Source organism: Triturus cristatus, chromosome 11, assembly GCF_964204655.1.
Source record: "Triturus cristatus chromosome 11, aTriCri1.1, whole genome shotgun sequence".
In the NCBI taxonomy this organism is placed as follows: domain Eukaryota; kingdom Metazoa; phylum Chordata; class Amphibia; order Caudata; family Salamandridae; genus Triturus; species Triturus cristatus.
The window spans coordinates 345,951,697-345,968,871 of NC_140594.1; the positions used below are offsets into that span (position 1 = coordinate 345,951,697).

At 40.2% G+C, this 17,175-nt stretch overlaps 1 protein-coding gene across 7 annotated transcripts in view; it reads right to left on the reverse strand.

Annotated features, from left to right (window-relative positions):
• The window catches only part of TAOK3 (TAO kinase 3), a 1,246,906-nt gene that overhangs the window by 83,164 nt on the left and 1,146,567 nt on the right, over nt 1–17,175 (reverse strand). For all 7 annotated transcript variants that reach the window (XM_085636070.1, XM_085636074.1, XM_085636076.1 and 4 more), the window contains one exon: nt 16,346–16,549. In XM_085636070.1, coding sequence (XP_085492196.1) covers nt 16,346–16,549 — 204 coding nt within the window. The remainder of the gene's footprint in view (nt 1–16,345; nt 16,550–17,175) is intronic.

Consider the following 17,175-nt stretch of genomic DNA (forward strand, 5'->3'; position numbering starts at 1 on the left):
CAAACCCCTTTTACATTTTTCTTTTTTATTTATGTTACCTAATTCAAATGTCTCTTCCAGAAAGTCAAAACAGGGACTATTCCCTACATTATGCTCTACCTTGTTAGCCAACTGGTAGAGAAGAATTCTAAAATGATATACTAAGTTAAATCATAGAAGATACTAATCATGTTTTTAGTACTGCAACTGCACATCACTGTACAACATATCAGTATGTTGCTTTGTTTCCAACATTCTCCCTATTCAGTTACTGAAAAATGTGAAGGAGACTTAGGATTCCTCAAAGTATCTTAAAAACTACACCTAAGGAATTTTCAGCCACACATCTGTATTCCTACACCCTCTTATAGTTCCATGTCATGAGTGAGTTTATTTTATCTAAAACTGCTTCAAAATTTGAACTGATAAAAAGTTTAAACTTTAAGGGATTCTCTCACCATATCATGGTAGGCAGAGAATAATCACCCCCTTTCAGTTGTCAATTTTTAAGCTTTGTTGACTTTGAAAATGTATAACCTGTATGCAGACAGGACTTTATTATAAAGATAAAGATTTTTATGCCAAAGTCTCTCTCTCCCGATTGTGAAACTTAGCCTATTACATTTTTGGTCTGGTCTGTTTTATATAATAATTTACACCCTTATGCATCAAGCCAAAATCCAGTCGGTAAAATACCGATTCCTTATTAGCTCCCGGTATTAAGTAAAAGATACCCAATCCCAATGCATCAACCCAAAAGCAGAAATCGGTATTTAAGGAATCCTTAAATAGCGATTCTTTAAATAGGGATTCCTTAAATACCGATTCCTTAAATAGCGATTGCATTTAAGGAATCCCAAAGTGAGATTCCTTAAATGCAATGCATCAAAGTTAAAAAATTAGCGATTTCGCTAATAAGGGGAGCAAATTACCATGAAGATGAACTGCATGGTAATTTGCAAAAACTTTGAAAAATGCACTTTTGTGCATTTTTCAAAGTGTCATGTTGCGCACACACATGCCCTTAGAGCATGTGTGTGTGCAACATATGTGCACATATCATTTTCAGGGGTGCAACAGGGTGTCCTTTTGACACCCTGGCACCCTTGAAAGTGCTCCAGCTATTAGCGATTCGGTAATACCGAATCGCTAATACTGAATGGCTTTACATTCATTCCTATGGGCCTCCAAGCCCATAGGAATGAATGGATAGGTATTCCTTATTACCGATTCGGTATTACCGATTCGGTAATAAGGAAAGTTAAGGAATCGCTATTTGAATAGCGATTCCTACATGCATAGCCTTTTGCTATTCCTTATTAGCGATTCCTTATTTTTCGCTAATAAGGAATCGCAAATGCTAATGTTGATGCATATGCCCCTTAGTGTATTTTTATTGATCAAAAGCTCTTTACATTTGTATGAATTTTAAACTCCTACATATCTGAAACCTAGTGCCCACATGTTTCAACACCAATATCATCACAGAAAAGTATTGCCGTTCTTAAAATACCTATGTTGGATACCGGACAAATCAGGTTATTGCATTAAAACATCATTCGATTTTGGTTAAAGTTTTTGATAAACCTACTGTCCACAAAATTATATCTTGGGAATACAATTTCTCTGCGTTTAACTATGAGATTTTCAACAGGTCTTTTGTTAAAGACAATGCATAATTAAACTGCTGAATGAAGGCAATACCCTCATCATGCAGCTGCATGGGACAACTGACTGTAATGGACTTATGACACTGCACACAATTTGGTTGATGTAGAACAACAAGAAAGAATAACTACTTTTGGATATGTCATTCTCATTTTTTTGGCACTCAATATAAAAAACCTTCTTACACGTCTCCAATCACAATCCTCCAACTGGAATTCCTATAGAAAAGAACCCCCCCCCCCCCCACCTATATATCTGAAAATCAAACATTTAAGTACTTATTTAGAGTCTATGGCACTTGTAATACGACAGGTGGGATATCGGTCACGTTTTGATGGAGTATCCAATCTGCCAAACTCTAAACATGGCACTTTGTGTGTTAACTCTACACCTTTAGGTGTTTTCATTTGTTCCTTTATTGTTTGTACTGGCCTTCCTGATGTATGTTAAGTGTTGTATAAAAGTAACAATAGGTTCACTTCACACAAGCAGCATTCTAACACTGAAGTAGAAAACTTAAGGGCTTGGTATTTAACGAAAGGCGATTGCTAGAACCTGTTTCACTAAGTTACTCTTTAGTATTTCATTACTTTATATGAAATGTGGTACACTTCCACGATTGACCGTGTTCTGCCCAACTTTTATCTTTCAATTTTCCTTGTTCTGTGGACTATAATATTTTTGTATAACTGAATGTCACATTTCTGGATTAAGGGCACGGTTGCCTCTGTGGGGGATGGACTTTTTTTACTTGCTACAAAGTTAACCACACCTCTTTGCCAATAAAGGCCTACTTACACTACTAAAAAACAAATTTGTACCAAAACATTAAATGCAAATTGCTTAGTAGCATTCCTGAGTTGTCTAAAGCACAAAATGGAAAGCAAAGTTGAAAGTGGTCACCCTAACGTGCCACTCTCTCTTACCCTAAAATTAAAAAAAAAAACATTTGTTCTATAGTAGTCTTGCCTGCAGAGCTACAGAATAGTAAAACTGCATTAAGTAAACAAAGGCCAATCCAAATTCTGCCATTAGAGCCCTTAGGAAGTCTCATTAAACACTATCTAATACACGTTATGAATGTCGACTCATCAGTGCCAGTGAGTCTAAGTCCAGTTTGCATCATTAGGTAAAGAAAGTACTTAATGGGTTTGTTTACATTAATCCTGCCATAACTGTACAATTGAATAACATTGCCATAGCAATAGCACATGTAAAGAATTAAAACAATCTTAGCAACACTACTTATTAATCACACTGTCTCACGGAAACTAGTGAATTTTGAATCCTTTTCTTATTTCTTAAATTCAGAAATGCTTGGCTCATTCCAACTTTCCTGTAAAAAGTCACGTGGCTGCATACAACAAAACACCTTATCCAGATTTGAGGCTGTACTTGAAAAATGTCTGTCTTTGCTGGCAACTGATTTATTGTCGATTATTTTACTGGACTCTGCTGTGATCTAAATTAATTTTCCTGTTCTTCTGAACACTTACAATTCCCTGAATTATAGCTTCAACCTTGCATTATCTTTTTGCAGTCACACATCCTCTTGCCTCTTTGTTTTATTCCTATCATATTTGTTTTATTCCTATCATAGAACATGTAAGAAGTTCACAGATAAATTCCTTAAATGCTTACCAGTGTTTAAATAGGATGATTTTTTTCATGTCTGAGATGACACACAAATGACATTCAGGTCTAACCTCCATAGAAATTCCTCCTATTAGGTCTGTGTTGTTTAAACTGTTGTTGCTCTTTATGATGTCATTTTATTATATGAGTTTCTTTTAATGTGCGGGTACATATTTTATCGTTTTGCATGTATAATTATTTAGACATCACTGACTGACTGCCTCTGCAGTTATCTTCAATGTAGGAGTAATATAGTGGCTGCACAGAATGGACACGAAAACCTGGGAAAGAAGCAGACAGTGTCGGCTTTAGGGCGGTGCCGTCGCACCGGGCGCCAGGTTTTGGGGGGGCACCATTTGCGCATGTACACCGAAAGCACACACCATTGCGAATTCAAATGGAATGTGCTATCAGATTGCATAAAGAAAATCCCCTGTCTCCCATGGGGGGGGGGGGATGGGGGGGTGGTGCAGTGCTTAATTTGTGCCAACTTCCAGAATGTATTTTTCAGCACTAGCATTCTGCTCCTGCCACTGGCCGTATTACCAGTAGAAAAATATAACTTTCGATGTAATTGCCCGTACTTGCTCCAGCATTCACACCATTGGCTTTGGCGAATGACTGCTGACGTTATAATCAACACGGCATTTCATCGCGCCTCAGTCTTGCCTACCTCCGATTGGTTAATGGAAATTGGGGCGGGTGAGCTCTGTGCGATGCTATGTGCACTATAAGACTGATTTCAGAGCGCACATGCGGTGGTTATGGCGCCTACAATGTGTTGTGTTGTGAGATGGAGTGTGCTCTGGCCTATTTCCCAACCTGTACCACTTGTCTTCTCGGCTGTCTGAAGTTCCTTTGTTTTTGTTTTTAACTGCTTAAAGATGTCGGTTCCGTCGACTGGGGGGTGCTCTCCTTGGAGTAGTTCTCAGAATCTTTAGCCATATCGCGCCTTGACTTCAACACACTCCAATTAATCCCAGCCAGAATAGGTGTGGTGCCCTTTGTGTTTATTGGCAATTTGTGTGTATGGCTGAATGAGTAACAGGCATTTCTGTACAGCTATAAAAGAAGCAAATTATGTGTTTTATGTTTCAGTATAACTGCATTGTATGTGTGTGAGACATTGTGCATGTATGAATGTGTAATGGAGCACTGTGTGTATAAGTAAGAATGACAGCGACAGAGTGTGCGCGGCCGATTGCATGATAAATCATTGTGCAGTCCATAGTGGATCAGACAACAGACAAATGTGATGAGAGCGCATCGTGTCAGACTGCCCGCGCAACTTGCTGTGACAATTCAGTACATATGCCCAAGTGTCTGGAAGGAAACTATTTTGGATTGTGTGAAATAGCGATGCATGTAGCTTAGTATGAGTTGCATCTTTTTCCATGGCAGGAACACTATTGAGCAGTTTGAATCTGCAGCCGTTTTTGCATGTTTGAGAGAAAATTGTGTATTGTCATATACGTGCTGCAAAGTATTGCAGAGGAATATGTCTGGGAAGATGAAACATTTTTCATTGTGGTTTCAGAACAGTATGTCCGTCTCTAAAATGGCATATTTGTGAAGTTGTGTCTCTGAAACAGCACTTTGTATACTTTGAATCTGTGTCGCTAAAAGCACGTATAGCATGTTTCGATGTGATTAGTTTAGTCTTGCTTTATCTAGGCTGGTTGATTTCGAAGTACATTTTTTTTTTTACAGCTTCGCTGTTTCCATATAACCTGAATAGGTCTGGCTCAATATAGTTGTCAACATTTGAGAGGCATATGACCAGCTGATGGCCGGTCTGGTCGTGTGATTTATAACTCCTTTTGGTCATGAGTGGTATACATGTTTGTGACGAAGCCTTGACTATCACATACCTAACCATCAAGAAAGTTTAGTAGGCCTCACAAGATGTAAGACCTAATAAGATAGCGGGAATACAAAATGCATCTATCCTGGACTGCAACATGACATTAAACCAATGTACATATGGTTTTCTAACTTGCCATTGGACTCAGCAGCAAGCACTGTTGCCTGCGGAACCTGGCTAGGAACTCCCAGCTCTGTCACTACAACCTCACAAAGTGTGTCTACACGGGCTGCCAGGAAGTGCTCAACCCGAAGGACACAGAATGGCACATGCATAAGAACTGTGTGCAGAGAACGCTAGCATCTGCATCCGTGGCTGCTGCTTGGTACTGCAACAGAGGGACCTGCTGGAACTGGGCAGCGAATGCATGCGTGTGGGCATTGCCCTGTAGTGCAGAAGCAGAGCCCTGTAGTTGGTGTTTAGAAGAGACTGTACCAGGCTGGAAAATGTCTCAGCCCTGCAGAGAGAGGTGAGGCTCAACGTGGGGTAGGAAGATCAGCTGTTATATGGCTCGTCTCTAAACAGCCTAAAAGAACCTAACCACCAGGAGCACCCCAGTGAGGTAAGTGAAAAAATAGCTTTCTTTCTTAGGAAGTTTCTATCCTTTTAAATGTTATTGTAGCCTGTTTTGTTATTAGCCCAAACTGCTGTCTAAGCATCACACTTAGAGTATGCTTGACATTCGTTTTTTACTTTCACAGCACATCATACAACTTTATAATGAACATGAACGTTGATGGGATGAGATCCAGACCCAAATCCATGTTAGATCATTCATTCTTTCTTAGGTATTTCTTTCTTTTTTTTAAAGTAGAGTGATTATACGGATCTCCAGCCATGCTTTAATACACAAGTCTGGTATTACCTCAGTAAATCTCTTTTGATATTGTCAACATTTTTAAATCCCCAAGAGTGGGAGAAATGTGATCTCTAGGTTACTCACAGACTAAGAATAAGTCCAGTTTAGCTTAGTGATTAAACAGTGTGATCTAGGCCAAATCACTTTATTTCCATTTCTTGCTTTTATAGCTGCATAACTGGTCCTGCCTTGAGGTGATTCCAGTGCTTGATTACAACAGGTGACACACTGACATTCATTCTTGAGAACCAGCACACTTTCACTTTCATAGCAAGTGGGTTGCTCTGGAAAACGCACCATATAGGCTGTTCATTTCATTTAACTTTATTTTTTCCTCAACTACTCTTGACGTCATTAGACTGGGCAGAAGCTAGCCCTACACCCATTGCTTACCCAACTGGGAAAGCAATGCTGTGTGAGGTTGTTCTCCTAACCCCTGAGCCTGCCTCCATTGGCTGGGCAGACTCAGTTGAGGTGTGCCAGGCATTGTCAGCGTAGCACACTTCTTTGTGCCATATCCGTTCCCTCATTTTTTGCTGTCTTTCACCATCCACACTACACCTTGAACCAACTCATTGACCATGCATGACCCACTTCTTCCCTGGAGGAGCAGGCTGTTTAACAGAATTCCTGCTCCTGACACTGATCAGCATGACAGGTGGGTCTACTGTGAACTCAACAGAACAGACTGCCTCTCCTTCCAACCCTATGGTCAGTATGGGAAACAGCGCATCAGTGTGGGTTTGGTGCTGTACATGCAAGGGGTGATGTTCACCTGTTAAGGACCTCTAAAGCTGCCACAATGAGAAGTGGATACATTCAGCCTCGATACCAGGGATAGACAACATGTAGTAATTGGTAGTGGGGAATTTGAGAAACATCAGCAACAAACATTGTCGCCTGGATTTAGGTGGATGCTGGTTTGAACTTTTCACTTTCTGTTCACAAGATGTCACGAAGTTGGCGTTGTTATGGTTATGGTTACTGCAGCATGAACTAATTTGGACATAGTCCCTCAAAGTATTGTCTCTTAGAGAATGGGACAAACCAAGTACCTGTGTAGCAGGGTTTGCTGTAAAATAGTAATGAAATGCATTGACAGAGCTGTTCAGGGTCATAGTGCTGGAATAACAGGTTGCTGCGGCCATGGTTGAGGTGCATCCCTGGAGCTGTTTGAGTAACTGGTCTTGTAATAGAGATGTCCTTCTTTCAGAGTTGAAGAGTATTGTCACAAATATTTTTAGGCCTTCACATTGGAATAACAGGTCAGGTTTTCTATTTTTTTGGTAGAGCTATTCAGAGTATCAATGAAAATATAAACGTTTTGAGCTGCATGTCAGGTGTGAGGTGAGTCCAACACTTTGAATCTTTCCTAGCCAATTTCAGAGCCTTTTCACTGTGAAACATTTGTCTATTTAAGAGTAACTCAGGTCTGCGCAACCTGTAGCCACTATGCTTGGTTCTATCTGATCTTATTTAACCTGATTAACCTATTTGGATTTAATTTTCTTACAATGAAAGTATTGAAATATTTGATGTGTGCTATTTCCGAGTCTGTCTTTTCAGCAAATGTGAGTGAAATTTGTACTATAATAGGAACTCTTTAATAAACTTTTCAAAATGTCCTCAGAGGCATCGACCCCACTTCTGCACTTTGCAAACCAGATCAGGAGTACATCCTGAATTTGGATAGAGTCTATGCAGGCAGTGGTGCCGCCATTGGTTAAGGTGGACCATTGTGTGGCTTAACAGCTAGTGTGTCCGACTTTAAAGTTGGAGAACCAGGTTGGAGTCTGGCGGGAGGCTCAAACATCCTGTGATTCTGGGCTAATCACTTAATCTCCCTGTGTTTCCGTATGTAATGCAACTTGTGCTCATGTACAGCACTCTGATAATTTCGGGTCTAGTTTGCCAAATATAAAACTGCAAACAGAAAAAAAATGTAAGTGGTGGAAAGAGTTGGAGCCCCCTGAGAAAAGGTTCGGGCACATGCACTTATTTTTTTTTTTATTTGAACCACGGGTTGAGGGGAGCCAACAGAAATTCTCGCACTGGGCGTCCCCAACAATTGAGCCGGCCCTGGAAGCAGAGATCCGGTTCCTGTTTTGTATATATAAACAGAAGCAAACATTTCAATATGCACATCGTGTTAATAGGTATGAATTAACTTGTATACTAAAATGCTGTTATTTCCCACTTCAATCTCTCAGACATGTATCGGATGAATTCATGTGAGTCTGGTAATGCTCATGTACAAAAATATTTATAGAGAAGGATAGAGGATTGTGAAGGTTTGTGAATGTTTACAAGCGTTCTTTGGTGATTTTCAAATGCATAGTATTTATTTATATTCTCATGCATAGGACAAAAACAAAGTTTACTTTGTTTTTGTCCTATGCATGAACTCACCAAAGAACGCTTGGAAATCATTCAGCATAAATGCATACGAATTTGAAAATACCGATTCCTTAAATAGCGATTGCATTTAAGGAATCCCAAAGTGAGATTCCTTAAATGCAATGCATCAAAGTTAAAAAATTAGCGATTTCGCTAATAAGGGGAGCAAATTACCATGAAGATGAACTGCATGGTAATTTGCAAAAACTTTGAAAAATGCACTTTTGTGCATTTTTCAAAGTGTCATGTTGCGCACACACATGCCCTTAGAGCATGTGTGTGTGCAACATATGTGCACATATCATTTTCAGGGGTGCAACAGGGTGTCCTTTTGACACCCTGGCACCCTTGAAAGTGCTCCAGCTATTAGCGATTCGGTAATACCGAATCGCTAATACTGAATGGCTTTACATTCATTCCTATGGGCCTCCAAGCCCATAGGAATGAATGGGTAGGTATTCCTTATTACCGATTCGGTATTACCGATTCGGTAATAAGGAAAGTTAAGGAATCGCTATTTGAATAGCGATTCCTACATGCATAGCCTTTTGCTATTCCTTATTAGCGATTCCTTATTTTTCGCTAATAAGGAATCGCAAATGCTAATGTTGATGCATATGCCCCTTAGTGTATTTTTATTGATCAAAAGCTCTTTACATTTGTATGAATTTTAAACTCCTACATATCTGAAACCTAGTGCCCACATGTTTCAACACCAATATCATCACAGAAAAGTATTGCCGTTCTTAAAATACCTATGTTGGATACCGGACAAATCAGGTTATTGCATTAAAACATCATTCGATTTTGGTTAAAGTTTTTGATAAACCTACTGTCCACAAAATTATATCTTGGGAATACAATTTCTCTGCGTTTAACTATGAGATTTTCAACAGGTCTTTTGTTAAAGACAATGCATAATTAAACTGCTGAATGAAGGCAATACCCTCATCATGCAGCTGCATGGGACAACTGACTGTAATGGACTTATGACACTGCACACAATTTGGTTGATGTAGAACAACAAGAAAGAATAACTACTTTTGGATATGTCATTCTCATTTTTTTGGCACTCAATATAAAAAACCTTCTTACACATCTCCAATCACAATCCTCCAACTGGAATTCCTATAGAAAAGAAACCCCCCCCCCACCCACCTATATATCTGAAAATCAAACATTTAAGTACTTATTTAGAGTCTATGGCACTTGTAATACGACAGGTGGGATATCGGTCACGTTTTGATGGAGTATCCAATCTGCCAAACTCTAAACATGGCACTTTGTGTGTTAACTCTACACCTTTAGGTGTTTTCATTTGTTCCTTTATTGTTTGTACTGGCCTTCCTGATGTATGTTAAGTGTTGTATAAAAGTAACAATAGGTTCACTTCACACTCTCTCTTACCCTAAAATTAAAAAAAAAACCATTTGTTCTATAGTAGTCTTGCCTGCAGAGCTACAGAATAGTAAAACTGCATTAAGTAAACAAAGGCCAATCCAAATTCTGCCATTAGAGCCCTTAGGAAGTCTCATTAAACACTATCTAATACACGTTATGAATGTCGACTCATCAGTGCCAGTGAGTCTAAGTCCAGTTTGCATCATTAGGTAAAGAAAGTACTTAATGGGTTTGTTTACATTAATCCTGCCATAACTGTACAATTGAATAACATTGCCATAGCAATAGCACATGTAAAGAATTAAAACAATCTTAGCAACACTACTTATTAATCACACTGTCTCACGGAAACTAGTGAATTTTGAATCCTTTTCTTATTTCTTAAATTCAGAAATGCTTGGCTCATTCCAACTTTCCTGTAAAAAGTCACGTGGCTGCATACAACAAAACACCTTATCCAGATTTGAGGCTGTACTTGAAAAATGTCTGTCTTTGCTGGCAACTGATTTATTGTCGATTATTTTACTGGACTCTGCTGTGATCTAAATTAATTTTCCTGTTCTTCTGAACACTTACAATTCCCTGAATTATAGCTTCAACCTTGCATTATCTTTTTGCAGTCACACATCCTCTTGCCTCTTTGTTTTATTCCTATCATATTTGTTTTATTCCTATCATAGAACATGTAAGAAGTTCACAGATAAATTCCTTAAATGCTTACCAGTGTTTAAATAGGATGATTTTTTTCATGTCTGAGATGACACACAAATGACATTCAGGTCTAACCTCCATAGAAATTCCTCCTATTAGGTCTGTGTTGTTTAAACTGTTGTTGCTCTTTATGATGTCATTTTATTATATGAGTTTCTTTTAATGTGCGGGTACATATTTTATCGTTTTGCATGTATAATTATTTAGACATCACTGACTGACTGCCTCTGCAGTTATCTTCAATGTAGGAGTAATATAGTGGCTGCACAGAATGGACACGAAAACCTGGGAAAGAAGCAGACAGTGTCGGCTTTAGGGCGGTGCCGTCGCACCGGGCGCCAGGTTTTGGGGGGGCACCATTTGCGCATGTACACCGAAAGCACACACCATTGCGAATTCAAATGGAATGTGCTATCAGATTGCATAAAGAAAATCCCCTGTCTCCCATGGGGGGGGGGGATGGGGGGGTGGTGCAGTGCTTAATTTGTGCCAACTTCCAGAATGTATTTTTCAGCACTAGCATTCTGCTCCTGCCACTGGCCGTATTACCAGTAGAAAAATATAACTTTCGATGTAATTGCCCGTACTTGCTCCAGCATTCACACCATTGGCTTTGGCGAATGACTGCTGACGTTATAATCAACACGGCATTTCATCGCGCCTCAGTCTTGCCTACCTCCGATTGGTTAATGGAAATTGGGGCGGGTGAGCTCTGTGCGATGCTATGTGCACTATAAGACTGATTTCAGAGCGCACATGCGGTGGTTATGGCGCCTACAATGTGTTGTGTTGTGAGATGGAGTGTGCTCTGGCCTATTTCCCAACCTGTACCACTTGTCTTCTCGGCTGTCTGAAGTTCCTTTGTTTTTGTTTTTAACTGCTTAAAGATGTCGGTTCCGTCGACTGGGGGGTGCTCTCCTTGGAGTAGTTCTCAGAATCTTTAGCCATATCGCGCCTTGACTTCAACACACTCCAATTAATCCCAGCCAGAATAGGTGTGGTGCCCTTTGTGTTTATTGGCAATTTGTGTGTATGGCTGAATGAGTAACAGGCATTTCTGTACAGCTATAAAAGAAGCAAATTATGTGTTTTATGTTTCAGTATAACTGCATTGTATGTGTGTGAGACATTGTGCATGTATGAATGTGTAATGGAGCACTGTGTGTATAAGTAAGAATGACAGCGACAGAGTGTGCGCGGCCGATTGCATGATAAATCATTGTGCAGTCCATAGTGGATCAGACAACAGACAAATGTGATGAGAGCGCATCGTGTCAGACTGCCCGCGCAACTTGCTGTGACAATTCAGTACATATGCCCAAGTGTCTGGAAGGAAACTATTTTGGATTGTGTGAAATAGCGATGCATGTAGCTTAGTATGAGTTGCATCTTTTTCCATGGCAGGAACACTATTGAGCAGTTTGAATCTGCAGCCGTTTTTGCATGTTTGAGAGAAAATTGTGTATTGTCATATACGTGCTGCAAAGTATTGCAGAGGAATATGTCTGGGAAGATAAAACATTTTTCATTGTGGTTTCAGAACAGTATGTCCGTCTCTAAAATGGCATATTTGTGAAGTTGTGTCTCTGAAACAGCACTTTGTATACTTTGAATCTGTGTCGCTAAAAGCACGTATAGCATGTTTCGATGTGATTAGTTTAGTCTTGCTTTATCTAGGCTGGTTGATTTCGAAGTACATTTTTTTTTTTACAGCTTCGCTGTTTCCATATAACCTGAATAGGTCTGGCTCAATATAGTTGTCAACATTTGAGAGGCATATGACCAGCTGATGGCCGGTCTGGTCGTGTGATTTATAACTCCTTTTGGTCATGAGTGGTATACATGTTTGTGACGAAGCCTTGACTATCACATACCTAACCATCAAGAAAGTTTAGTAGGCCTCACAAGATGTAAGACCTAATAAGATAGCGGGAATACAAAATGCATCTATCCTGGACTGCAACATGACATTAAACCAATGTACATATGGTTTTCTAACTTGCCATTGGACTCAGCAGCAAGCACTGTTGCCTGCGGAACCTGGCTAGGAACTCCCAGCTCTGTCACTACAACCTCACAAAGTGTGTCTACACGGGCTGCCAGGAAGTGCTCAACCCGAAGGACACAGAATGGCACATGCATAAGAACTGTGTGCAGAGAACGCTAGCATCTGCATCCGTGGCTGCTGCTTGGTACTGCAACAGAGGGACCTGCTGGAACTGGGCAGCGAATGCATGCGTGTGGGCATTGCCCTGTAGTGCAGAAGCAGAGCCCTGTAGTTGGTGTTTAGAAGAGACTGTACCAGGCTGGAAAATGTCTCAGCCCTGCAGAGAGAGGTGAGGCTCAACGTGGGGTAGGAAGATCAGCTGTTATATGGCTCGTCTCTAAACAGCCTAAAAGAACCTAACCACCAGGAGCACCCCAGTGAGGTAAGTGAAAAAATAGCTTTCTTTCTTAGGAAGTTTCTATCCTTTTAAATGTTATTGTAGCCTGTTTTGTTATTAGCCCAAACTGCTGTCTAAGCATCACACTTAGAGTATGCTTGACATTCGTTTTTTACTTTCACAGCACATCATACAACTTTATAATGAACATGAACGTTGATGGGATGAGATCCAGACCCAAATCCATGTTAGATCATTCATTCTTTCTTAGGTATTTCTTTCTTTTTTTTAAAGTAGAGTGATTATACGGATCTCCAGCCATGCTTTAATACACAAGTCCGGTATTACCTCAGTAAATCTCTTTTGATATTGTCAACATTTTTAAATCCCCAAGAGTGGGAGAAATGTGATCTCTAGGTTACTCACAGACTAAGAATAAGTCCAGTTTAGCTTAGTGATTAAACAGTGTGATCTAGGCCAAATCACTTTATTTCCATTTCTTGCTTTTATAGCTGCATAACTGGTCCTGCCTTGAGGTGATTCCAGTGCTTGATTACAACAGGTGACACACTGACATTCATTCTTGAGAACCAGCACACTTTCACTTTCATAGCAAGTGGGTTGCTCTGGAAAACGCACCATATAGGCTGTTCATTTCATTTAACTTTATTTTTTCCTCAACTACTCTTGACGTCATTAGACTGGGCAGAAGCTAGCCCTACACCCATTGCTTACCCAACTGGGAAAGCAATGCTGTGTGAGGTTGTTCTCCTAACCCCTGAGCCTGCCTCCATTGGCTGGGCAGACTCAGTTGAGGTGTGCCAGGCATTGTCAGCGTAGCACACTTCTTTGTGCCATATCCGTTCCCTCATTTTTTGCTGTCTTTCACCATCCACACTACACCTTGAACCAACTCATTGACCATGCATGACCCACTTCTTCCCTGGAGGAGCAGGCTGTTTAACAGAATTCCTGCTCCTGACACTGATCAGCATGACAGGTGGGTCTACTGTGAACTCAACAGAACAGACTGCCTCTCCTTCCAACCCTATGGTCAGTATGGGAAACAGCGCATCAGTGTGGGTTTGGTGCTGTACATGCAAGGGGTGATGTTCACCTGTTAAGGACCTCTAAAGCTGCCACAATGAGAAGTGGATACATTCAGCCTCGATACCAGGGATAGACAACATGTAGTAATTGGTAGTGGGGAATTTGAGAAACATCAGCAACAAACATTGTCGCCTGGATTTAGGTGGATGCTGGTTTGAACTTTTCACTTTCTGTTCACAAGATGTCACGAAGTTGGCGTTGTTATGGTTATGGTTACTGCAGCATGAACTAATTTGGACATAGTCCCTCAAAGTATTGTCTCTTAGAGAATGGGACAAACCAAGTACCTGTGTAGCAGGGTTTGCTGTAAAATAGTAATGAAATGCATTGACAGAGCTGTTCAGGGTCATAGTGCTGGAATAACAGGTTGCTGCGGCCATGGTTGAGGTGCATCCCTGGAGCTGTTTGAGTAACTGGTCTTGTAATAGAGATGTCCTTCTTTCAGAGTTGAAGAGTATTGTCACAAATATTTTTAGGCCTTCACATTGGAATAACAGGTCAGGTTTTCTATTTTTTTGGTAGAGCTATTCAGAGTATCAATGAAAATATAAACGTTTTGAGCTGCATGTCAGGTGTGAGGTGAGTCCAACACTTTGAATCTTTCCTAGCCAATTTCAGAGCCTTTTCACTGTGAAACATTTGTCTATTTAAGAGTAACTCAGGTCTGCGCAACCTGTAGCCACTATGCTTGGTTCTATCTGATCTTATTTAACCTGATTAACCTATTTGGATTTAATTTTCTTACAATGAAAGTATTGAAATATTTGATGTGTGCTATTTCCGAGTCTGTCTTTTCAGCAAATGTGAGTGAAATTTGTACTATAATAGGAACTCTTTAATAAACTTTTCAAAATGTCCTCAGAGGCATCGACCCCACTTCTGCACTTTGCAAACCAGATCAGGAGTACATCCTGAATTTGGATAGAGTCTATGCAGGCAGTGGTGCCGCCATTGGTTAAGGTGGACCATTGTGTGGCTTAACAGCTAGTGTGTCCGACTTTAAAGTTGGAGAACCAGGTTGGAGTCTGGCGGGAGGCTCAAACATCCTGTGATTCTGGGCTAATCACTTAATCTCCCTGTGTTTCCGTATGTAATGCAACTTGTGCTCATGTACAGCACTCTGATAATTTAGGGTCTAGTTTGCCAAATATAAAACTGCAAACAGAAAAAAAATGTAAGTGGTGGAAAGAGTTGGAGCCCCCTGAGAAAAGGTTCGGGCACATGCACTTATTTTTTTTTTTATTTAAACCACGGGTTGAGGGGAGCCAACAGAAATTCTCGCACTGGGCGTCCCCAACAATTGAGCCGGCCCTGGAAGCAGAGATCCGGTTCCTGTTTTGTATATATAAACAGAAGCAAACATTTCAATATGCACATCGTGTTAATAGGTATGAATTAACTTGTATACTAAAATGCTGTTATTTCCCACTTCAATCTCTCAGACATGTATCGGATGAATTCATGTGAGTCTGGTAATGCTCATGTACAAAAATATTTATAGAGAAGGATAGAGGATTGTGAAGGTTTGTGAATGTTTACAAGCGTTCTTTGGTGATTTTCAAATGCATAGTATTTATTTATATTCTCATGCATAGGACAAAAACAAAGTTTACTTTGTTTTTGTCCTATGCATGAACTCACCAAAGAACGCTTGGAAATCATTCAGCATAAATGCATACGAATTTGAAAAGGCACAATCCTCCCTATGATGGCTTTTGGGTGTAGCCATTCGTGAGGAACATGCCACCACTAAGATTGGGCCCTGACAACTGTAGCACAAAAACCCAATTTTCCCCACCCATTACAGTTACCTACAAAAATATTTATGTTGCAGTTATTTAAAAAGGAATGCTAGCAAACAAATTCTTCCAGATATCCAGATTTTCTTTTACGCAGTCACAGGTATAAAGCATTGCAAATGAGCACATGTGCTGTGAATGAACTGCCACACTTTCACATAAAGTGAAATAATATATTCTGTCTCCTACACCATCCTGGCTTAGGTGGCAAAAATAAAGCATATCTACACTTGCTTTCCTACAAGAATTGTGTTTTCCTCACTGGGCAGAGCTAGGCTAGGAATGCAGAAATGGAATTCCATCCTGGAAAATCAGTGTTCCGCCTGCAGATAAATGCAGAGTGAGATGAAAATATAGTAAATTCTGAAGCTCTGCTGCACATGTATAGGCCACCCTACCCACATTCCATTCTACCTATATAACAACTGATAGAGCACACAACAGCTAACTGATCGACTACGGACTGTCAACTTATGTACAGTAGCATTCCATCTTATGGGTACTGATAGCTTTAGGGAAATCTGGCACAATACATTACCTCTCTTATGTGCTGCTGCTCAGTCTCATGCCTTTTTATCATTATCTTGCGCTTGAAGTGCCGACAGTTCTTCTCATAATATAGTCTCTGCTGGCCAAGAAGCTGGGCCTCCTCCTCAGCTTGTGTGTGCTGCATGTTCTCCTTATGCTTGGAAATACGATCTTGTTTCTCCTTCTTGGGCGTGCTGTGGTCCTCATTCATCTCCTGTGTTTCAGATATCAATAAAAGAAACATCAATACATAGATAATAGATACATTGTAGGATATTTTGAGAAGCTGCAAGGTAACAAATTATTTTATGCACACCTTAAGTTAACTTCATTTTCAGTTGAAAGCTTGGGTAAGAATGTCTCGATCTCCTTAAACATCGCACAGTTCCAATACACCAGTGCTTCTCTCTCGGACTGTGCTTACAGGGTGGAGTCAAGGAGGGGGAAGGGGAGTGGAGCTGCTAGGATGAAAGGGACTATACAATGCAATATATTATTAACATTTATAAAGCACACAGCTGCTTCCGAAGGAGCATCACAGCAGTCGCATCATGAGACCAGTAACAAAACTAACCAGACAGCCTATACCAGAATCAGGAACCAACCAGACAGGAATTAAAGAGAAAAGTTTTAAAGTGTTTTCTAAAAACACCCTCAGAAGGCACAAGGTGAAGACTGAGAGGAAGAGCGGTCCAAAGCTTAGAAATGAGACAAACAAAAGATCCCCCTACGCTCCTAACTCTGTGAAACCGAGGGAGTTGGAGTAGCTTTAGATTATTAGATCTTAAAGATCTCGCCTGACATTAGCCTTAAACTCTTCCTTAGATAAAGAGGTCCTTT